At 55.1% G+C, this 20,761-nt stretch overlaps 8 protein-coding genes across 8 annotated transcripts; 4 read left to right on the top strand and 4 right to left on the bottom strand.

Moving 5' to 3' along the window:
• Positions 1-154: 154 nt before the first annotated feature.
• On the bottom strand, positions 155-1,478 carry B0T15DRAFT_564888 (GPN-loop GTPase). The gene is made up of 2 exons (XM_062870654.1): positions 1,259-1,478; positions 155-1,198 (listed from the first exon to the last, which is right to left on the bottom strand). The coding sequence occupies exons 1-2, from the start codon at positions 1,304-1,306 to the stop codon at positions 365-367; spliced, it is 882 nt and encodes a 293-aa protein (XP_062727004.1). The 5' UTR covers positions 1,307-1,478; the 3' UTR covers positions 155-364.
• Positions 1,479-2,807: 1,329 nt separating this feature from the next.
• B0T15DRAFT_67033 (S-adenosylmethionine synthetase) lies at positions 2,808-4,297 on the top strand. Its single transcript, XM_062871181.1, has 3 exons — positions 2,808-2,980; positions 3,035-3,700; positions 3,753-4,297. Exons 1-3 carry the CDS (start codon positions 2,903-2,905, stop codon positions 4,212-4,214), a joined length of 1,206 nt encoding a protein of 401 aa, XP_062727005.1. The 5' UTR covers positions 2,808-2,902; the 3' UTR covers positions 4,215-4,297.
• A 2,708-nt stretch (positions 4,298-7,005) lies between these two features.
• B0T15DRAFT_67093 (uncharacterized protein) lies at positions 7,006-10,323 on the top strand. The gene is made up of 2 exons (XM_062871182.1): positions 7,006-7,978; positions 8,028-10,323. The coding sequence occupies exons 1-2, from the start codon at positions 7,196-7,198 to the stop codon at positions 10,089-10,091; spliced, it is 2,847 nt and encodes a 948-aa protein (XP_062727006.1). The 5' UTR covers positions 7,006-7,195; the 3' UTR covers positions 10,092-10,323.
• A 504-nt stretch (positions 10,324-10,827) lies between these two features.
• On the bottom strand, positions 10,828-11,963 carry B0T15DRAFT_507810 (uncharacterized protein; the record flags this gene model as incomplete). Its single annotated transcript, XM_062867669.1, has 3 exons — positions 10,828-10,911; positions 10,975-11,707; positions 11,761-11,963. The coding sequence occupies 3 exons, from the start codon at positions 11,961-11,963 to the stop codon at positions 10,828-10,830; spliced, it is 1,020 nt and encodes a 339-aa protein (XP_062727007.1).
• Positions 11,964-12,672: 709 nt separating this feature from the next.
• B0T15DRAFT_67126 (Dos2-interacting transcription regulator of RNA-Pol-II-domain-containing protein) lies at positions 12,673-16,914 on the top strand. The gene is made up of 5 exons (XM_062871183.1): positions 12,673-13,084; positions 13,154-13,300; positions 13,366-13,428; positions 13,492-15,722; positions 15,781-16,914. Exons 1-5 carry the CDS (start codon positions 12,997-12,999, stop codon positions 16,780-16,782), a joined length of 3,531 nt encoding a protein of 1,176 aa, XP_062727008.1. The 5' UTR covers positions 12,673-12,996; the 3' UTR covers positions 16,783-16,914.
• Positions 16,887-17,983, bottom strand: B0T15DRAFT_67130 (microsomal signal peptidase 25 kDa subunit-domain-containing protein). Its single transcript, XM_062871184.1, has 2 exons — positions 17,778-17,983; positions 16,887-17,699 (listed from the first exon to the last, which is right to left on the bottom strand). The coding sequence occupies exons 1-2, from the start codon at positions 17,818-17,820 to the stop codon at positions 17,047-17,049; spliced, it is 696 nt and encodes a 231-aa protein (XP_062727009.1). The 5' UTR covers positions 17,821-17,983; the 3' UTR covers positions 16,887-17,046.
• A 191-nt stretch (positions 17,984-18,174) lies between these two features.
• B0T15DRAFT_388250 (integral membrane protein DUF106-domain-containing protein) lies at positions 18,175-19,193 on the top strand (the record flags this gene model as incomplete). Its single annotated transcript, XM_062864436.1, has 5 exons — positions 18,175-18,221; positions 18,277-18,310; positions 18,386-18,746; positions 18,799-18,960; positions 19,015-19,193. 5 exons carry the CDS (start codon positions 18,175-18,177, stop codon positions 19,191-19,193), a joined length of 783 nt encoding a protein of 260 aa, XP_062727010.1.
• B0T15DRAFT_67183 (RNA polymerase III subunit Rpc25-domain-containing protein) lies at positions 19,092-20,571 on the bottom strand. The gene is made up of 6 exons (XM_062871185.1): positions 20,229-20,571; positions 20,025-20,123; positions 19,857-19,953; positions 19,711-19,797; positions 19,573-19,636; positions 19,092-19,516 (listed from the first exon to the last, which is right to left on the bottom strand). The coding sequence occupies exons 1-6, from the start codon at positions 20,238-20,240 to the stop codon at positions 19,270-19,272; spliced, it is 606 nt and encodes a 201-aa protein (XP_062727011.1). The 5' UTR covers positions 20,241-20,571; the 3' UTR covers positions 19,092-19,269.
• Positions 20,572-20,761: the final 190 nt, after the last annotated feature.

Genomic DNA, 20,761 nt, shown 5'->3' on the forward strand with positions numbered 1-20,761 from the left:
GGAGGTGTACTTTCAACGGGCTGAATCGCGGTGCTATGGTTGGATACGATATGGGTGCCCCGGGGTAATGGCGCACGGTTTTTAGGGACAAACTCTTGGGACGATGGAAAAGGCAATTGTTCATGGATATCAATCCGAGAAACAAAACGAAACATAAACTATCCCAAACGAACTCCGTCCCCATGCAAATGCTGTTCTTTTGAGACGCCGAAACCAAGTTAAGCAACCCGAAACACCGAGGCCACAGAACCATGCCGTCTCTTATGAACGCCTCTCGTCCCTTTCCTTTTCTTCCCCCCTCTCTTTTCCGGTCCTCCTTGTTCTCTCTTTCCCTTCTGCCTTACTGAGGCGCCCGTTTTCTATCCTACTCCTCCTCATCCGGCGGCTCCTTCGGCTCTTGGGCCTCGTGATACTGAATAACGTAATCCAGGTGGCTGAGAATCGCTCCAACACTCTCCTCGTCGGTACAATCGAGTTCGAAGTACTCGACCAGGCTGAAGGTCTCGATCAGATTTGCCACCGCGTTGTTCAACCGCTTAAACGTAGTCCCCGACAGAACCGCATCCTGATCTTTGGAATCCCAATTATGCGGGTCAATGTGAATGCCCGCCTTCCTCCGTGCAACATCCGCTGGGTCGTCCTCCAATAGGGTCGTATCCGGTGTCTTGAAACGCTTGAGTTGCTTCTTCGGGAGTTGATCCTTAACCAGGTCCCACTTGCTTAGGATGTTGATGTGCGGCAACTCCAGCATAATCATGGCGCTCATTGCGCTGAGCGAGCCGGAGAAGTATTTGGACTGATCGAGTACCGAAGTTCCTTCGAGCAGGTACGCCGCGCATAACCGGATGTCGAGCGCGCCGGGCCGTGACAGGAATTTGACCAGGTCCGGGACGATGGGGATATGTGTATACAGTTCGATCTGGCCAGGCATGTCGAAGATGATGAGATATTCCTCTGTGAGCGACTCCAGGCCCTCAGTCAAAAAGTCAAGATTTTGCATAAGATATTCGAAGCAGTAGACCAGTCCCCCATTTGGACCGAGCTGCATTTCGTCCATCACATCCTCGACTGATATTAAGTCTTTGATATCAAGATCGGGCTGGTGTTCAAAGTGCTCAGCAGCCGGGTCGAGGTTCACGTAGAAGGCAGAACGTCGATTCAACTGAAGGTGTGTTATCAGACTGGCGCAGAACGTAGACTGTTCAACCGCACGGTTAGCACCCTACTAGACATTGTTATCTGCGAAAAGCCATCGTACCTTGCCTACCCCTGCGGGACCCATTACCATAACTCCGAATTTGCTCATGGTGGGCAGTATTGTGACGTGATAGGATCATAAGAATAGAGGGGTGGAAAGGTTTAGGAAGAGTTGAAGGAGTGCAGGGAGCCAAAGACAGATCGCGTCCATAAAATATCCCCGCGTAGTCTCGAAGGAGCATGGACGAGATTCAAGTGAGCATGTGTGGCAAATGCGGGTGGATGTGGGCCTGGGTGGCTGGTGCAAATGTATCTGTGGGAACCCACCAAAACGCACAGCTGGTGCTGGTGCTGTGTGTGGTATCCGATTGGCTAAAGGCGGTGCGGGGCTGGATGGCACCCCACAGATACATGCACACAACTCCCAAGCGCCAAAGCTGTGGCTGAACACTTGAGACTACCCCTCGGCAGAGATCGCAAAGGCGGTGGCGACGGGCGAGCGTGACGGGAATCTAGTATCAATACTGTACGCTATTTGAGTTTCGCTCTGTGCTTGCACCTTGTGCATAAGATGCCAGTATTGTGTAGACAACGGCTTAGAGGTGCCTATCTAGTGTCTATCCACCTAGCCTATGTAGTGTACTCTGGTCTGAATCGACGATACGCGAATAAGGTTTGCCGAACGTGTTCCTGTCGATGGAATTCACTTTCTGCCCCTCAGTGGGGCACTCGGTTCCGATGGGACGCCATGCGCCCGGCAAGGGGAGAAACTCACAGGAGGGGTAGATGGCGCAATTTTACAGATAAGGACAAGCCCGACCTGGGGTACTCTATAACAGCCCGGCAGCTGTTAGATCCATTGCTACAGAAATTTAAGCCGCTCAGGACACTAGCTATCTTAAGGTACCTTATGTCCTAGGTCCCTTAGGTAGACCCGAAGTCTCCCGGTGCAATTGCTCAGTGCTATAATACGTCCGTAATACCCTTACTTGTCACGTTCAAGGTCGAGAGAATTCTGGGCCTGCGGCTAGAATGAGTAATTTCCCGGCTGGAATGAATGCTTTCACTGTGAACCAGGTCATGACGTTATAGGATCGGGGGCATTTGCCGGGACTGCCTATGGTGAGCGGCATCATTAACTTGTAGCCCGGTGGGGACCATGATGATCCGGTACCCCAGCCGTGCCGCTTTGAGAACCTTGCGGTGAAAAATGGCCGACGCTCGGCACCTTCCCAATTTCTTCAAATACTGCCGCGACCCCCGTGTCTTTCGCTTCTCCATCTTCCTTCGAGCGTTCACATCTCTCCTCCTGTCCCTGTCCTAGTTTCCAGCAGCCGGTTCTTCTTTGCCGTGAATTTTTGTTTCTTCTTCTGCAAAGGTCAGTCGAGAACCTGGGTTGCTTCCGTCTCGGGGTTCAGATGGACCCCGAATCTCACTCTCTTCCCCGCTCTCCTTGCTCGAGAGATCGTCAATTCCCGCAATGTGTTGAATGGCTTCCCATCCCATGGACGATAAGCCGGTCGACTGTTGCTTGGGAACTTGGTTGCTCCTCCGATCTTCAGGGCTTGATCCTGTCGTCCTCCTGGAGACTCTCGAAGACTTGATCCCCTCCCGGAGCGCAGATTCCCGAGACTTGTCCTGGCCGGAGCGGTGACTAACTCCGAGCCCTCTTCTAGAACCCCCCTTTCCCATAAGCTCAATCAGAATGGCTGCGAACGGCAACGGTGTGGCCAATGGCGTGAGCGGGTGGAAGCACTACAATGAGGGCACTTTCCTCTTCACTGTAAGTCTTAGCATTGTTAGGGAATTGCATAGTCGCCGCTGACCGCCTTTTCAGTCCGAGTCTGTCGGTGAGGGCCACCCCGACAAGATCGCTGATCAGGTTTCGGATGCTATCCTCGATGCCTGCCTGGCAGAGGACCCCCTCTCCAAGGTGGCTTGCGAGACGGCCACCAAGACCGGCATGATCATGGTTTTTGGTGAAATCACCACCAAGGCCAAGCTCGATTACCAGAAAGTTGTGCGCAACGCCGTCAAGGACATTGGCTACGATGATTCGTCCAAGGGTTTCGACTACAAGACTCTCAACCTGCTTGTCGCCATCGAGGAACAGTCCCCCGACATCGCGCAGGGTCTGCACCTCGACGACCGCCTCGAGAACCTCGGTGCGGGTGACCAGGGCATCATGTTCGGTTACGCCACCGATGAGACGCCCGAGTTGTTCCCCCTGACACTGCTCTTCGCTCACAAGCTCAACGCTGCCATGGCGGCCGCTCGCCGCGATGGCACCCTGCCATGGCTCCGCCCAGACACCAAGACCCAGGTCACCATCGAGTACAAGCATGACAATGGCGCTGTCGTGCCTCTCCGTGTCGACACCATCGTCGTATCTGCTCAGCACGCCCCGGAAATCACCACCGAGAAGTTGCGCAAGGAGATCCTGGAGAAGATCATCAAGACCACCATTCCTGCCAAGTACCTAGATGACCGGACCATTTACCATGTAAGCTCAAATATCGCGCAAGTCTGGGACTCTCCTTACTGACAGAGTCTAGATTCAACCCTCCGGTCTCTTCATCATTGGGGGTCCTCAGGGCGATGCTGGTCTCACAGGCCGCAAGATCATCGTCGACACCTACGGCGGCTGGGGTGCCCATGGTGGCGGTGCTTTCTCCGGCAAGGACTTCTCCAAGGTTGACCGCTCGGCTGCCTATGTTGGACGCTGGATTGCGAAGTCACTTGTCGCCGCTGGCCTTGCTCGCCGCGCCTTGGTTCAGCTCTCGTACGCCATCGGTGTCGCCGAACCCCTCTCGATCTACGTGGACACCTACGGCACCTCGGAGAAGACCTCGGATGAGCTCGTCAAGATCATTCGGGACAACTTCGACCTCCGCCCTGGTGTCATTGTCAAGGAGCTGGATCTGGCCAAGCCTATCTACCTCCAGACGGCCAAGAACGGCCATTTCGGCACCAACCAGAACTTCAGCTGGGAAAAGCCCAAGCCGCTCAAGTTCTAAGTGAGATTCAATGTCGCAGACGATTCAACTTCCTCTGCGGATGTTACCTCACTCCTCATCGGAAGATCTTTTTCTATCTTCCTTTAATCTTTCTTTATGATCATATGAATGGGATAAGCATTGCTGGCGTACGGTTCTCAACAAACCTGGGTGGGCGGATAGACTTATGTTTCTCATCGTTTCTCTGATTTGCTCGGGTCTCTGGGTCACAACAAGGATAACTGGGGACTCCACTTTGGCTTTCCCTTATTTTCTCTCGACGCTTCTGATGGCGGAATCACGCCTGGGGGTTTCGTTAATTCGCGGATACCAAAAACTTAGCCAGGTCAAAGACGGGTGGCTAATGGGTGGGTGAAAGGCGTCTTTCAACAAAGACATTATATGAGCCAAGAAGGCGGCGACTGTATGGCATTGCGATACCCCATGGGGCACGGCATATGAGGGCACAAGACATCGGCGTTTTGGGGAAAACAAAAGAACTTCAACATCTTTTCTTTTCCTGATTATTAGACGTCGATAATAGCCTTTTTGGCTTGATGGAGGGCGGGAAAGAGGAGAGACATACAGAGGTGATGCCTGTGGTTCGGGCCATGGGTTCCTGAGCTAGGAATGTACTACCTAGTTCCTAGAGAGCAGCCGTGGCCTCGATGACAAGGTCGAAAGACCAAATGAAGCGTTTGGTGAACTCGAGTCGCCCTATACGATCGCTGTTATCGTTAACCTTTGCCATCTTGTCCTTGCGAGTACAGTCAGGAGACGCTGAGACACCTCACTGGCGCTGTGGAGATTGAACCGAAGAGTCTGAGCCATGAGCATAAGCGCAAGAAGGTCAAGTGCTAGGATCCTTGAACAGCATAACACCCGTCTGACGTTAGACGAGAGTTTGGATTTTCTGGTGGGAATAACTCAGAATCCATGAGTTTGGAAGTCGAATGCTGGAGATCCTCCAGCATTGCCCCGGAGAGCGTTCCAATCTGAAAACGTTCAACCTCCTCCACTAGTCGAGGGAACTGTTAAAAGGACCAAGGGTTTAGGTAGTCCGGACGATGATTTCGCATGCCAGTACTGATTCTCCGCTTTCCTATACTACGGTGCCTGTGTAAACGGCTTCGAGAATGACCAACCACGATGCGATCCCCGAATCCAGATTCCCTCTTTCTCGCCGGGACATCGGGTTCACTTTCGCTACGGAATAAGGATTGAGGATCGTCAGGACTCATCTGGCTTGGCCGACACCGTTAACTTCCAGGTTGCTACCCGGACCTCCCAGTAGATCGAATTCCCCGCCGCTTGAGGAATCCGAGTCATAGTAAGAGGCATATCCTGTATGACGGGTACCTATCGAAGGGATGATTTCGCACGGCCGCATCTTAGTAACCTAGTACTGGTAGTGGTCGGGTGACTCTTTCGAAGCTTCGGGGTTTGCTGAGCGTGTGTCCCTTGTATTGTACGGAGTACTCTGTAGGTAGTGTATTGTATTGTACAAGTACATACAATACCACAGTACACAGCAGTTACATAGTAAGAAGAATGACAGGGATCCGATTCTCCCTTGAAGAATGGTCCAGATTATTGTCCCAGAGACATGGTCATGGGCCATGATGAAGCTCCACGCTGCGCCAGGCACGACGGGGTGGCTTGACCTTGGCAGACTTATTTAGGTCCCGTCCTCTTGAAGAGGATTGCTGTCTTGTTGTCTGATGAGAATTCAACAAGTTTTTCCATCAATATCTCAACTTCTTTACGCGACAAAACTGGTAACCCTGAGAACTAAAGGGTGTATGAAACTATAATTGGATGTACTACGTACTTCTACGGTTATGGCAATACGACGGCGTAGATTGATTTATGTAACATAAGAGAACCTCGATCCTGGCCCTTCGCGAGGTTGTAATTTCAGGCCGCGCCAGAATCCAGAATCCACTGCAGATTCGTATACGTTACCAAAGCCTGCCATTAGCGCTGCCTGTATCTTTATGCAGCGTTTGAAACAAGAACAGCACATATGTCGGAGTTAGGTAATAATAATACTAGCAATAAGTACAAGTAACTACATATACGGATCCGTACAGGGTGCAAAGCAATACGGTTCGAGACCCCTTAAACTCTAAGCGCCAAGACGGACCCAAGAACCCAGGGTCCGTGCCGAAGCGAATTGGCTATTCTGAACAATATCTCCACCGCAAGATCAACTTCTATATCTGCTTGTGCCTGGGGAGCGCTCGTGAATGTGATCAAGGAATACAGTAGGTCTGTGCGTCCTCGGTCAGCATAACAATTTCATTGTCAGCAATGGCCCCATGCTCGGGCTATTTTGCGCCATCTGAGAATGAGTACCGAAGTCGCGGGCACAGGTTCCAAATCTCAGGAGGCGCCCCGATCGATCTGCAAAAGAAATCAACCGCGCAGAGCATGGATCCCATGTCACCCCCCACAATTCACCGTTGGCCAGTCCGGAAGGCGGCCGTGCTAATAACCCCTGCGCCTTTTCAAATGACGGCGCCGGCAATTTCTCGCGCGGTGGACGTGGATGTGCCAGGGCCAGGTTCTGCTGGCGGTCATTTTACGCTGGCTTACCGTCTCCTCGGATCATTACACTGAAGGGCCAACAAGCCACGACGCGCAGAAGCACGTCCATGGACGAAGCCGGCTGCGACAAGTTCCTAGGCAAGACGTCTCCTCCTAAGTCATTCGCCCCATTGCCTAGCATATAGGCCAGGTTCACCCCGCGTTAGTCGCAGCCCGCAGTGGCTTTTGCGCGTCGCGCGCTCGCTTCCCCTTGCCCGGCGCATCACACCTCGTGGACGGGAAGAAGCGTCCCCGTTCTGCCGGCCAAAGCACGTACCCGCGTACTTCCAGGGGAAGAAAAGGTGCGGCCTCGAGGCCAGTGGGCTCGGGACCTCGCATCTCTCCCGTCCGTTTCCTTGCTTCGCCGACAGCCCAAACAGCTCGAGGCCCGAGAGCCAACGCATGCGTGCGCCATGGCAGCCATGGAAGCGGCAAACGCCCAATATCACAATGGGCACAGCCAACAGCCCGCATCACCCACCCTCACAAACCCCGACATGATCCTGCCGGACTATGATCGCAGCGAGTCCCCTGGCCCTGACCTTGGCCGCCGCGCACACCCGTCGCTCACCATGTGGAACAACGCACACGTCTCTCCGTCGGGCCCCGATATGCACCACATGTTTGTCGCAACGGGTCTGGCAGGACCGCACCCATACGGCACCCCTGGCCCGGTCACGCCCACCACACCCATCATCTATGGCAACGGCACTATGCTGTCGGATATTGGAGAGGTCACGGAGGTTGAGAGCACCGTGGGGAAGTCGTCGCCGGCGCGGACGAAGTCGGCCATTCGGAGACCTGGATCCCCGAAGCACGGGAGCGGGAGCGACACAGCAGGACTCCGGTCGTCTCCGACGATGGGCGCAACAGCCATGATAAAGAAGTCCAAACAGAGCTTGAAAGCCAAACGCGAACGCCGATCAAGCATTGAGAGTGACAGCACCATCACGACAGAAGACCATGCGGGGGCTTTCGCTGACTTTGACGACTCCGTCAGTGTGGGCGACAGCGTCTTTCAAGGGGATGACGAAGAGAGCATGGCGTCTTCCTACGTGGAGGGGACGGCGGCCATTGAGCCTGCCCGGCTGGGGGTCGCCAAAGCGGAGAATCTCGATCGCCTGTCTACATACTCGACCACATCACTGAGCCGGCGAGCAGAGGAGATCCTTGCAAACGCCAAGAAAAGGCTGACGGTGCGTCTCGAGCCCTTCATCCGGTGTATGGCCTGCTAACGGTACCTAGACGATGGAGGGCAATCTGACCCGGGCGCGCAGCTCGTTGCACTACGCATCCCCCTATGGCTCGGACGGGTCGACGCCCTCCCCACCTCTGCAGCGAGCCGCCACAGCCATGTATCCGCCAGAGCATAGCATGGACACCGGCGCTGCGCAACCTGACCATGACCACACCCCCGGACACACGCGTATGTTGAGCGATGTTTCCATGCGGAACGGGTTGCCATATCGAGTGTCGTTGCCGAGGTCGCAAAGCGCCCTTGGGGCCGCTGGCGGTTACCGACAGCCATTGACGGCATCAAAGAGCGCCGACTATATCCGCGGTGGCATGGACGGTAACCCGCTCTCGCCCGGCTACAGAGCCAGTTCGTATATGGAAGCCGGTCCGAGCCCTCTGACAGAAGATGTTGTTGCGCGCCTTGGAGAAGCGGACAGCTCTAGCCAAAACGCGAGGCTTGAAGCGTTTCTTAGCCCCACTTTTGGGTCGTCCCATAGCGACAATGGCGTGAGGAATGTCCAAAGATCATCTTCGGCAGCTCAAATGCGAGACATCAAGGACCAGATGAGAGATCTAAAGGGCAAGATCTCTAGCCTGCGAGAGCAGGCTCGGGTAGACAGCCTAAAGCGGCGGAGTCTGCAGAGTCTCCGGACACCCAGCCCCTTCACGCATGCGCAGATAGACCAGTGGTATGCGGAGCCTCGATCGAACAGGACGTCCGAAATTATCACCAGCAATCCTCCAGGCAGGGACCTGTGGAACGGTGAGGAACCGAGCGTGGATGGCGACACCAAGGAGCGTGCGGCGACCAACCATGTCGAAGGGGAAGACACGGATTATTTTGATGCAGAGCACGAGATTCAGCATGAACAACCGGCGGGCCGCTCCCCAAGTACTACCGACCTTTTGTCGCCTTCAGCTCCCGATCCGGAGGCCAATGGAGGAGTTGAGGACGATGGCTCGGACATGCTCACAGAAAACGGTGACGTGGACGAGGGACAGGAAGATAACTTCCACGACGCTGACGACGCTGATTACATGAGCGAGAGTGGAGAATCGCTCTACCATGATACAGTCCAGCACCAAATCTCTCATGAGGACCGTGAAGACGCTTTCGACTACGAACACTTCTTCCTCCACAGCGCCATGGGCACCATGAGCTTGGCAAGACGAGCAAGCACAGACACAGAGAGCTTCGCGTCAGATGACTCGGTAGAAACGACCCGAGGGCCTGCAGCAGATGGGTCAAACGGCGATGACTACAGCCCTAAAGCCTCCCCCGTCTTGGCCCGGCGGAATAGCAGCAACTCGATCTCAACCATTGACACCTTTGCCACAGCCCAAGAGAGCCGGTCTCTGAAATCCCCAGTGATTTCCGAGGACGTTCCGCTTACATCCACTGGGATGTATGGCACTTCGTCGAGAGCGAGTTCTGCGCAAAGCCACCGATACAGGTCCGGAAGTACGGCAACGGCCAGGAGGTTATCGCTCAACCCAGCATCTAACATTGCAACGCGCGACAGCGACGGCTCTATCTCTCCCATAGCTGAGGAGGATTCCACCTCACCGGCACGCGGAGCGAATTCCACTGCCCAACGAGGAAGCCGCCGTGCTTCAGTGATCCATCGCCCCTTATCCACCGCCGCGTCCCTGCACCGCCCTTCCGTCTCCTCTTTCGAGTCGGTTGGCACCAACCGGAGCTTTCCTCTTGTCACCAACAAACCACCTTCTCTTTCCGGGGCGGGAACAAAGAAGGCGAACAGCACCGGCGTGCTAACGCCGCGGGACTCGCCCGATCAGGAACTGAACAGCATCGCCAGCAGGCTGATGAGCGACATGGGCAACGCAGTCAACGGCAGTGGCGATGGGGGCGGCGGCGATGGCAAGCATCCGCTGGAGGCGCTGCTGAGAGAGGACAAGTACCTCGTCGAGCGGCTGGTGGCGAGCTTGGGGCGGTGTGTGCTGGGCCTGACCGAGAATGGGCGGGCCAGCGCCGAGAGCCGGATGTACAGGCGCAGGATCGATGCGGCGAGAAGGATTCTGGAGGGCTTGGAGGCTGCGGAGGGGGAATGAAATTCAAGCTTGTTGAGCTTACTCCTTCCTCCCTGAATCAGCTTTTCGTTTATGGCGTCTTTGGCATGGCGTCGACAGGAAATGGCTTGGCTACGAAGATACGTGGTGGTAGGGGAAAAAAAGGCAAGTAATTGGTAATGATCAAAACCAGCTGGCGTCGTCAGGTGTCGCGGAAAGGGGAGAAAAGGGCGTTATTTTCGCGGCGGTGTTGACAAATGGGCATGAGCCTCCGATGAGCTGCCCGCTTTATCCTTGCCCTTGGCAAGAGGATTTCCGGCACGTCTGCTATGGTACGAGCCAGTCCAGCCATATCGGAACCAGACGTGCTTTTATTCTTCGCTTCTTTTCTGTTTATGAAAGACTAGTTCGATACCCTTACTCTTTCTGGTATATAGATTTTGTTTATTCACAGCCACCCGTTGGGCGAAATTTATGAGTAATTGGGAAAGGGCTTTGCTGCTGAGATGCTTTGCCTTCTACTCCCTGTCCATCCCGAAGATGCTGGAATAGATGATAGTAAGGCCTTTTTTCATTTTGCCCATTGTCCTCCTAGTGGCACATTATGCCATCTTCTCACAGGTGCGCCGAATAAAATTGGAGTGACAGGATCTAAGGTACGCACGTAAGTATTCAGCCCATGGTGTTGTTTGCTTTGTAACCCCCTTTTAGGCCTCCTTTTATTTACGAGTTTATTAATAGCCAAACACATGACAGGCTAGCTGAGAAGGGTAACCAATCAGTCATCCTTGAAGGCCTCATCCCTCGCTTTCTGTTCCGCGTCGGACGTCCCCTCGGGACGCGGCCGGTTCGCAATGAGGCGCTGTTGCGCACCAACGTCAGTCCCACCGATACCTGTGAATAGGGGGTACCTAGCTTTACTTACCACAAGATTGCGCAACAGCACCGCAATCGTCACCTTGCCAATGCTGGGCACATAGATACTCGCCTTCTCTTTGACAGACGGCCCATCGAAATTGCGATAGCTCGAGAAATTGATGCACACGGCGCCCTCCCGGAGCAGGTCGGTCGGCACCTTGAAGTTCTCAGTCGGCACGCCGGAGATAACGACGTCGCTGAGGGGAAGCACATCCTTGAGTTCCCACCCTTCCTTGTCGTGGACTTGGTGGCGCGGAGCCCGGATGCCGCTGCCGCGAGTGAATACCTGCACGCCGGTGATGTCGACGCTGTACACAGTGGCACCGTCGTTGGCGAGCAGTGCGGCTAGCGGGCGCCCGTTGACCTCGCTGCGGTTGATGACGGTGATGGTCTTGCCGAAGAGGCGGTTCCCGTAGGCCAGAATCGGGTTGTAGATTTGCAGGTGCTCGAGTGCCTTGACAATGGCGAGCGGCGTGCAGGGGAGGATCGACTTTTTCTGATTGGTGGGCGGGTCTAAGAAACGGACATTGTGGTACATGTTGAAGAGATGGGTGTGGCAGAGGCCCTCGACATCCTTAGACAGCGCAACGGTCTCCTGGATGTACCGGTCTTGCTGCTTATTGTTCCTCCAGATGGGGTAGTACACCAGGATGCCGTCGACGGTGTTGTCTTGGTTGGCGGCTACGATAGCGTCTTCGAGATTCTCCTTCTCGACCTTGCGCAGATCGAAGTTGAAGCCGCTGCGATATGAATGAGCCTCCAGCTCGGGACGCAGGAGTGAAACCGTACTCACTTCTCCTCACATGTCTTCTTGGAATATTCGGCATACTGGTCGGCCGCAGGGTCATCGTTGGCCAGGAACGCCACCAACGTTGGCTTGCCGCTGCCGGGTGCCTGGATGCTGGCTAAGGTTTCCTTGACCTCAGCCAGCAGTTTCTTGGCGATTGTGTCCGCAAGAATGACCTTGCAGGTCTTGGGGACTTCTTGTGATGCCATCGTGAGATGTTGTCAACTTCTCAATACCTGGCAGCTAGGACACCGGAATGCCTGGCAGCGGGATTAGCAAGAGCCCTAACCGAGCCTGCAATGCGTCTTCTGTATCCATCATCTTGACGAGAGGAGACTTGGCCTGGGGCTCTGGTTTCCTCGAGGCCCATGACAAGCGACTGAGTGACTCAACACCGATCCAGATAATGCTCAATGTTGTAGGGGAAAGGGGGCGCGGTGGGTGGTGATAAGAGGCTTACCCCGCGAAACCCCACTAATACCAGAATCACTGGAATTGGCCTCGTGAAATTCAACGAAATATGAACACCGGGAGTGATGCCGGGCCTTGTCTGTCCGATAATGGCAAATAATGGCAATGGTTTGGAATAGCGAGCTACGTCTTTATGAGAGATTTTGCCCTGGCTCTGATCGATATATACGGCATATACCCGGCAGTTCAAACCGCACCTCAGTCAGCGGCAGGCCGAGCAGCGCTCTCGCGGAACGGTCCTATTCTGGATCGAAAAATTTCGGCCGTGATGGCAATCACTCATCTCTGCCCCTCTTACCAATCCTAGCTTAGTGCCGGCTAGGCCCTTGCTTACCTTACACTGCGGCGTCATACAGCAACCTTATGTAAGCTTCACCGCCCGAGTAGCGGCTTTTACTGCCGCGGGGCACCGTGGGGTCAGATGCGATAACGGCGAACCAAGTTCCTGTCTTGGTGTGCCAGGACGCTGGTGCATGGAATGAGCCGTAAAGACCTCGAGACGAGGCAAAGCTGTGTATCTGAGTTGCTCTGTCTGCGAAAGCGTGCCTTAGCTTGCAAGAAGGTTCCTAAGAGACTGTGCCGGTTCTGTTGTTGTAAAGCCACGAAGCCCTGTATTCTGAGTTCTTAACTTCAGGTTCTCAGGCATCCTGCCAAGGCATTCGAACATCTCCGTCTGCAGTGCTCAACACATCAGAACGCAACAGCCGCGCAGCCTGGGAGTTTCGCAGGTCCCTTGCTACATCATCCTCTTTGGATGCTAGTAGACACACGATGGCCCAATTCAAACAGTGGGCATTGGAATATGTGCTCTCTGACGACGAAGCCGCACAGTCAGCGATCACGCAAAAAGCTGCGAGAGGTGTGAAAAGCTCTGACCTCAGACTCGGATTCCTAAGTGGTACAGCGGTTGCTGATTAACGTGTTGCAGAAATTGAGAGCTCCCGTGCCAGCAGCACAGTGGTGGGGAGTTGGGCCGCCTCGGTGCAGCAATGGATGACTCCAGCAAATGCCGACGATGAGCGAATGGACAATGGGGATGAAGCGGGAAGCGGAGATATCATCGCTCGGGCTAAAGGTAAGGGCGCATTTGTCTCTCGTTCAGGGGGCTGAGTGGGCACTGATGCATCTTCACGAAACCAGCTCTGGGTTTTCTAGCAGGGACTTTGGAGGCGCTTGACAAGAGTGTGCTCAGGTCGGATCAAGGTGCGTACGCTTTCCCTTACCCAATTTCTACAAAGCGGGCAGGCTTCTTACGGGTTAGGACAGTCCTCCGTCTCGTCGGTTTCTTTGGGGCCATGTTTTCGTACGACCACAAGGCAGGCATCACAGCATCTGCAAAGGCCCTACGACGGCTCTATGCTATGAAGGGCTTCAAGCCCGATATGGGCATCAAGATCATGGAAGATGTCTGCAAGATCCAGGAGGACTTCCGTCTACAGACTGCGTCTACCCGGCTAGAGGTCTACGAGCTCTTTGTCAGCCTAATTCAAGACTCCGCTGTAAGCAGTGAGTTGAAGCACAAGTACGGGCCGTCGTGCGGCTTCGTTGTCGACTTGCTCCAGGTGTGCCAGAGCGAGAGGGATCCGAGGAATCTTATGGTCTGGTTCAAGATTCTTGCCGTCCTGCTCGCCGACTATGAGCCCTCGCCTGAGGTGACCGAGGAGATCTTCAAGGTTTTCTCAGCCTATTTCCCTATATCGCTGCGGAGTTCTGCTGCCCCCATCGGCATCACGGCCGAGGATCTGAAGGAGGCGGTGCGGAGCTGTTTCGCAGCACACCAGCGTGTTGCGAACCATGCCTTTCCCTTCCTCATCCAGAAGCTCGACCAAGGAGACGCCGTAACGGTGGCTGTCAAGGTTGACATCCTGAAAACCATCAAGGCATGCATCGAGCAGTACAGCAACCCTCACGCAAGCATCGTCCCCCATATCGAAAACATCTGGAGCTCTCTCAAGTACGAGGTTCGAAACGGCGAGGTGAAGGAAACCATCGACGCAACGCTGGAGGTGCTGCGGGCGATGGCCAGGAAGCTCGACGGCACGAAAACACACAAGTTCGACGGGTCATTGCTCTCGGGCTACGTTGACCTGGTCTCCAGGGACTGCCGGGATGACCTTGCAAATCCGACTTACACGAAGCAGGCCGGATTACTATTGATGACAGTCATAAGCGCCAATATCAGGGCTTATGTACTCTACAATGCCGGTTTCATTGATACCATCCGGCAGAATCTCCGGCAGCCGAAGTCTCCCTCCCACTCATGCGATCTTCTGCTCCTTCTCAACTCCCTCCTCAAGTCGCGGATGGAACTCTTCAAGAATCGAAACGGCGGACACCCGGACGACGAAGGTAGTTTAAGAACAGAACCCCATGCACACCTAGACACGCTGTTCCACGACGTTTACCTACCAATATGGACCGCCAAGGGCAATGAGCCTGCTTCGGAGGAGAAGGACATCCTCAAGCAGGTCATCCAGGGCCTTGCCCTGCTTGTCAGCCAACAGGTGTTACAGCCAGACGGAACAGCGGTCCTGTTGTGCCCTACTTCTGTCTGCTCCGAAATTTGCTCTCTTCTGACCGTCATGCTCACGAAAGGGTTGACCCTGAGCTCCAATGATAACCATGGCGACGACGAAGCATTGGAGGGAGAAGCAGTGCTAGCCTTGCGAACGATTGTAATGATCTACCATGAGGGCTATGCACAGTTTATGAGGAGGGCGATAGCGGAGGTCCAAAAGCGTGACTGGGCCAGCCCTTCCGAGTATTCGTTAAGCGCCTTTAGGGACCTGCTGTCTCGGTCAGCATTCATCGGCTGCTCCGAGATACCGTCGAGCATCACAAGCAACGCATCCTCCCCGAGACAGTTCTCACCCCTCCAGCATTTCATCACACTCACGGCACGGCTTCTAGAGATCTTTCCGCTCTCAACACAGAGTACGTCACTGCCGCCGACGGGCTCAACGCAGTCCTGGTCGGCGAATGCGCACATCATCTCCTCACTGCACGCCTCCGTCCTGTGGTTCCGCGAGGCGTGCGAGGTCAAATATGGGCGCGAGGTCCTTGCTTCACAAGCTGGCGCTGATACGGACTGGTCGGAGGAGTTTCAGCAGCTCCCCAATGACTGGCTCCTGCGAATACAAAGCGGTGACGCACCCTCTGATGCGGCACAGGCCACGTTGACGGATAGTGGCCCCGAGGTCTACCGCCAGTTCTTGAGAGTGAGCATCTTCATTGTGAGGCACTTCTACCGACTCGCATCATCCGGGGCCCGGGGACCATGGGATGAGCGAGCCCTTGTCCAACTCTCGCGGATGACGGCGTTGGTCGTGCGAAGTCTTGACGAAAAGCTGCAGGTATCTTGTAATTTGGCCGCCGAGGCCTTTAATTTCTTCAACTCGGACAGCCCCCCGGCACAGCAGAGTGTACGCGGTCTACAGGAAGGCCTGCTCACGCTAGGGATACTTCAGGGGATGCGGCCAGGGGCATTGGCCGGTCTAGTATGTCCCGTACTCACTGAATGAGAGTAGTTCGCCATGACTGACCAGCGAATCCCAGTACGAGCTGAGCGGCGAAGCGGAAAGATACATGTGTGACACGACCAGCTTCGGACACTCTGCATCGCAAGAGAGTGATGTCCGCGCGGCTATAGGGGCGATACTTGTCAACAAGTACAAGGACGGCCCAGCATCGTCGGACCGTGAGTCACTGCTGATGAAGCGGGTTCTCGACTTTTGGGCAAACTGGATCAAGGAGGCAACGGCCTCGTCGTCGGTGGATACGGAAAGCTTCGCTTACTACAACAAACTCGCCATGAACGTCATCGCCGGAGCAGCAGCTCGCCAGGACAAACATGTCCTCGGTCTCATACCGGTCCTGCACCAGGCCGCAGCGAGCCAACACGGCAACGGCGAGAGAGTTGCCGAATCGCTTGGACTTGTCGTCAAACAAAACGACATCCTCACCCCTGACAATCACGCAGTCGTCAAGCGCTTCTACAAGCAGTGGGTTTATGGTCACCTAGTCAGGCCGCTGCTCCAGGACGCTCAGCCAGGCGCCAAAGACGCCCACACCGCAACCCGGTATCGTGTCGCAGTTCTCTCCGTCATCAGCAACTGCCCGTTTACGGTGTACCAAGACGATCTGGAACCCCTGATGCGCCTGCTCGTCTCCGCTCTCAAGAATCGCGCCGGCCTTTCCGAGGGCATCGCATGGTCCCACGTCGTCTCGGCGCTCGAGATCTTGGCGGAAATACTCGCCAACGAGCCGGATGCTCTCAAGGGCTATCTGAGGGAGGTAATTGGCGGCACCACCGAGGTGTATCAGGAATGCGTCCAGAAGAAGAGCGCCGCGATGATTGCCCAGCCGGCGACCCGTACGTTGTGCCGGAAACTAGCGCTGCATATACTCGGTGCCATTCCCACTCGGTTCGAGGAGCGGCACGTGCTGGCGTTCGCGCCGCCGACGCAGCGCTTGTTAGCCGTTGCGTGCGGAGACCCGGTTAGGAAGGTGCGCGAGGTTGCTCGGAGGGCGAGGAGTGCTTGGGCGAAGGTTGTTTAACTGGTTGCTCGAGCCTGTTGGCGTGCATATTGTGTAGAACTCTAGAAAGAAATACGGATACCGGCGGTGAGAATGGCATGAGCTTCAAGATTATGGGCACCATCCGTCGGACTGGAGGTCAATCCTAACGCCACGCCTTGCAGAGCCGTGGAGTTGATTGAATCTCATATTGGGAGTCCAGGTGACCATTTGGGTACCGGTCATTTCACATGTGTGATCAACACCATATTCAATAGGCGCGGTCATCTACTCTCTGTCGCCGTCTCACGCCTTCCTCCTCTTCCCACCCTTCGTCCCAGCCGCTTCCGACCCGGTCGCCTCCTCGGCCGCCGACCCGACCACGCTCACATTCGCCTGGGCCAGCACATCCAGCATCTCCGGCGTATACGTAGCCTCTGCGCCACCGTCCTCCTTCGGTGCCGCCGCCCTCTTCGGATCAAGCTTCCCGACCACCGGCAGAGAGCTCGCTAGCAAAGTCTGAAACGGCGCCGCCACAAAGTGTCCCGCCGCGTCGAACCACTCCGTAAACGCCCGGCTGATCTTCAGCACCTCCTTCTTGCCGTCCTTCTCCTGCACCTCGACTGTCACAAAATAGGTCGGCACGTTCTTCTTGGTGCTCGTCGAAATCCGCAGCGTCTCCCCTGACGGCGCCGTACCCACGTACACCGTCCCGCGCTCGACGTAGAGCATCCAAAGCGTCAGAGCCCCATTGAGCAGCGTGTAGGCGGCCACGGCCGCGGCGGTATAGTACTTGGTCGACTCGAAGCCGAACTTGAAGTCCCAGCCGAAACAGGCGGCCGCGAGCGCGAAGGCGGAGTAGCCTAGCGCGAGGCGCACGTCGGTGAGACGGTGAGACTGGCGGAACTTGAGGCTGTTGAGGTAGTTGGGGATTGCGTCATCGGACGTGTTTTTCAAGTCTGCAAGTCCAGGTGTAAGTTCGGGGAGGATGTATTAGACGAGAGATGGAGTGGGTCAGAGAAAGAGGAAACGGTTACCTGCTAGGTTGTAGACCGTTATTTTCTCTTGGGAGACGGCCATGTTTGCTAGCGGTTTACTAATGGTTCAAGTTCAACCCAGTGCCTAACTCAGCGACGCCGACAATGTTGAGGAGCGTGGTAGTTGGTGTTTTTGGCGTAAGTCGGCCTGGGCTATGTAAGGTCGGGTGAAGCTTAAGGCCACCTGCACCTTTTGACGATCTGTGGCGCGCCAACGGAATTCCATGCTGAGTGCCGGCCTAGCGCGCCATGACAGGGGTCTGAAGTCTCCACAACCCCTTGTGCTTGGCAGAGCTTCTAACGAGCCAGGAACGACGACATCTCTCACTGAAAGTCTTCCTAGTGCTTCTGACAACAACAGCCTTCGACGGCGCAAAGCAGGCTCCGCGCTACAAAGATGGCGCAAGTACCGGTGCAGACGATCCATAGGGATCCCCAGTTATTGTAAGTCTCGCATTCAAAGGGGCCTTCCTTGGCACAAACGCTGACAGCGCAACAGCTACTGGATCCTGTTCCCCATCACAATCGTCATGGTACACCACCTCTGCCCTCTTCCAAGCGACCATTAGCTCGGTGCCTACCTTCCAGACGCTTACATATCCGGGTAGATTCTCACCGGCGTCCTCCGGCACTATGCAACCGTCTTGATGGCCTCTACGCCGAAGAAGCTCGATCGAAAGACACTGCGCGAGCAGCGGGCGCTGCTCCACGGCATCAACGTGCGTGGGAACTACCACGTGCTGTCTAAGCCCTCCTTCACGGCGCGGCGCGATGCTCTGATCATCGCCTACGAATCGGGCGCCTACCTGAAAGACCCGAATGCGCGGGGCCAGCCGCCGGCGAATCCAATGAGCGACCCAAACGCCATGGAGGGCATGATGGGCATGATGAAGAATCAGATGGCCATGATCATTCCGAATACCCTCATCATGAGCTGGGTGAATGCGTTCTTCAGTGGCTACGTAATCAGTGCGCTCCCTGGGTGTATCATTGGTCGTGTCGGTGGCTGACAGTCTGGCAGTGAAACTCCCGTTCCCACTTACCGTCAAGTTCAAGAGCATGCTCCAGGCAGGCGTAGCCACCAGGGACATGGACCCTCGGTGGATGTCCAGCATCAGCTGGTACTTTCTCTGCATCTTCGGTCTGCAGTCTGTCTTCAATTTCCTGCTCGGGAGCGACAACGGTAGGTTGCCCTGCTCTGTTTATCTGCCTGTGCACCCACTGATACTGCCTCTAGCCGCAAACCAAATGACCCAACAGATGACCCAGATGGGCCCACAAGGTGGGCAGATGTTCGGTCCCGGCGTCGATCCCAACAAACAGTTCCTCGCCGAGGCGGAGAACCTGGCCGTCATCGAGCACCACTCCGTCTTGGACGGTGTGGAGCAGCGTCTTTTGGAGGCTGTCAAGGTGTAACTATTCCATAGCCACTTGAATCGCCCATCCGGCGGTCGGATATAGCCCCTACGTCGCTACCCTCGAGATGAGGCAATCATTCCTCCCACCACAAACAGCAGCCGAGACCCGCCCCGTTCATCGACCCCGTGATACTGTAGGGCGGCTTGGAGTTGATGACGGGAAGAGGCTCCTCCTCGGAGGCCTCGACCGCGTCGACCGGCTTGGACGGTGTCTGGTCATGCCACTCCTCGGCAATCACCCTGAAGCGGACCATCTCGTTGTTGTCGAAATACATGACTTGGTCCTCCTCCTTCCAGACCCAGATGTTCTCGTTCGGTTCGCTAGCGGGACTGTCAGCTTGAAGTTGCCGGCGAACGAATGGGTTGGGGTTGCCTACAATTCCGAGCCCTCTGGGAGCTCAGTCCAAGGGACGAAAATGTCGTCGAAGAAGTTTGTGGCGACTGCAGGAGCAGAATAGGCAGTTAATACCAAGATGACAAGAATTGGCGGAGGACGTGGAGGTGGTTCTACGGACGATTTATCCCTTCTGGCGATTGATCCGCGATTCGTGCTACGATGACCTCTCCCTTAAATGGCCGGAACACCACCATGCGGAACTCGACTAGATCAGCTGTTAGTAGAGCAGGTGACCAGTGGTCAGTATGCTTTGGAAATCTGTACCGTTGACATTTGCCATGCCGTCCCCCTGCCCGACCAGGCCTTCTGATGTCCATAAAATATCCCAGAGACAGATGCAGAGCCCAATTTTCTGAACTACCTAGAGAGGAGCTGTCAGAGGGGCCAAGCAAGACACACTGGATTGACGTGGAGAGGAGGTGGTCCACTTGCCTTGTTGGCATATTTGGCGTTGAGGTTGTCTTCAATTGCTATGTGGCTCTGTTTCCTAAAGTCGTCCGGTGCAATCTGCACAAGATCTGCTATCTTGGTCTGATCCAGGTTCCGGCCGCTGCGTGTTAGTGAGGGATCATGCGGGTGTATAAACTACGCCATAACAAAAGCAAAGCCAGCAGCAAAACGTATGTCAGTACTGACCAGGATAAACATGTCGGCGTGAACCAAGTCTTCGTTTCCTTATTTTGGTTCGTATGTTTCGCTGTGCTGGCCGATAACAAGTCAGTTGATGGAGTGATTGTATCAACGATTTTGTGCACCAGGCAGTGCGAAACCTTTGGCAAAGATTGGATGAAGGCTAGAGGGACGTAGACCTCAGGTAGGTAGGTATCTTCGGGACCGGAAATATCTACAAGACTACCCCGGTCTTATTATTCTTGTTGTGCCTCACGTTCTTTTGTATACGACTGACTATTGAGCATTCGATAGCTTGGTTCCGATTTCATATTTCGGCATCAGTATTATACGGCGTATGTACTGTACAATACCCTACATACGGAATTTCAATGTGGCCCATGCTTCTGTTTTAAAAACTCAGGCTTCTTGGAAGTTGGGACCCTGCAGGAATTCTGCCGCGTTTGACCACTTGCGGCTTACCGCCTTGGGCGAACCGTTACCGTCTGATTGTCTCCTCGCACGGGCCACTACCGTGAAGTCATCCGAACTACCAACAG

This window comes from Chaetomium strumarium (assembly GCF_033439665.1).
Source record: "Chaetomium strumarium strain CBS 333.67 chromosome Unknown B0T15scaffold_1, whole genome shotgun sequence".
Taxonomy (NCBI): domain Eukaryota; kingdom Fungi; phylum Ascomycota; class Sordariomycetes; order Sordariales; family Chaetomiaceae; genus Chaetomium; species Chaetomium strumarium.

Coding starts and splice junctions, on each gene's coding strand:
- B0T15DRAFT_67093 (XM_062871182.1), top strand. CDS start 7,196: ATGGCAGCCATGGAAGCGGCAAACGCCCAATATCACAATGGGCACAGC. Junction 7,979..8,027: donor ACGCCAAGAAAAGGCTGACG/GTGCGTCTCGAG, acceptor AACGGTACCTAG/ACGATGGAGGGCAATCTGAC.
- B0T15DRAFT_564888 (XM_062870654.1), bottom strand. CDS start 1,306: ATGAGCAAATTCGGAGTTATGGTAATGGGTCCCGCAGGGGTAGGCAAG. Junction 1,199..1,258: donor GTCCCGCAGGGGTAGGCAAG/GTACGATGGCTT, acceptor GCGGTTGAACAG/TCTACGTTCTGCGCCAGTCT.
- B0T15DRAFT_67183 (XM_062871185.1), bottom strand. Junction 19,637..19,710: donor ATCGCCAGAAGGGATAAATC/GTCCGTAGAACC, acceptor CTGCTCCTGCAG/TCGCCACAAACTTCTTCGAC. Junction 19,517..19,572: donor CTCCCAGAGGGCTCGGAATT/GTAGGCAACCCC, acceptor CAGTCCCGCTAG/CGAACCGAACGAGAACATCT.
- B0T15DRAFT_67126 (XM_062871183.1), top strand. CDS start 12,997: ATGGCCCAATTCAAACAGTGGGCATTGGAATATGTGCTCTCTGACGAC. Junction 13,085..13,153: donor CACGCAAAAAGCTGCGAGAG/GTGTGAAAAGCT, acceptor AACGTGTTGCAG/AAATTGAGAGCTCCCGTGCC. Junction 15,723..15,780: donor CAGGGGCATTGGCCGGTCTA/GTATGTCCCGTA, acceptor AGCGAATCCCAG/TACGAGCTGAGCGGCGAAGC.
- B0T15DRAFT_67130 (XM_062871184.1), bottom strand. CDS start 17,820: ATGGCCGTCTCCCAAGAGAAAATAACGGTCTACAACCTAGCAG. Junction 17,700..17,777: donor AACGGTCTACAACCTAGCAG/GTAACCGTTTCC, acceptor CTGGACTTGCAG/ACTTGAAAAACACGTCCGAT.
- B0T15DRAFT_67033 (XM_062871181.1), top strand. CDS start 2,903: ATGGCTGCGAACGGCAACGGTGTGGCCAATGGCGTGAGCGGGTGGAAG. Junction 2,981..3,034: donor AGGGCACTTTCCTCTTCACT/GTAAGTCTTAGC, acceptor CCGCCTTTTCAG/TCCGAGTCTGTCGGTGAGGG. Junction 3,701..3,752: donor ATGACCGGACCATTTACCAT/GTAAGCTCAAAT, acceptor GACAGAGTCTAG/ATTCAACCCTCCGGTCTCTT.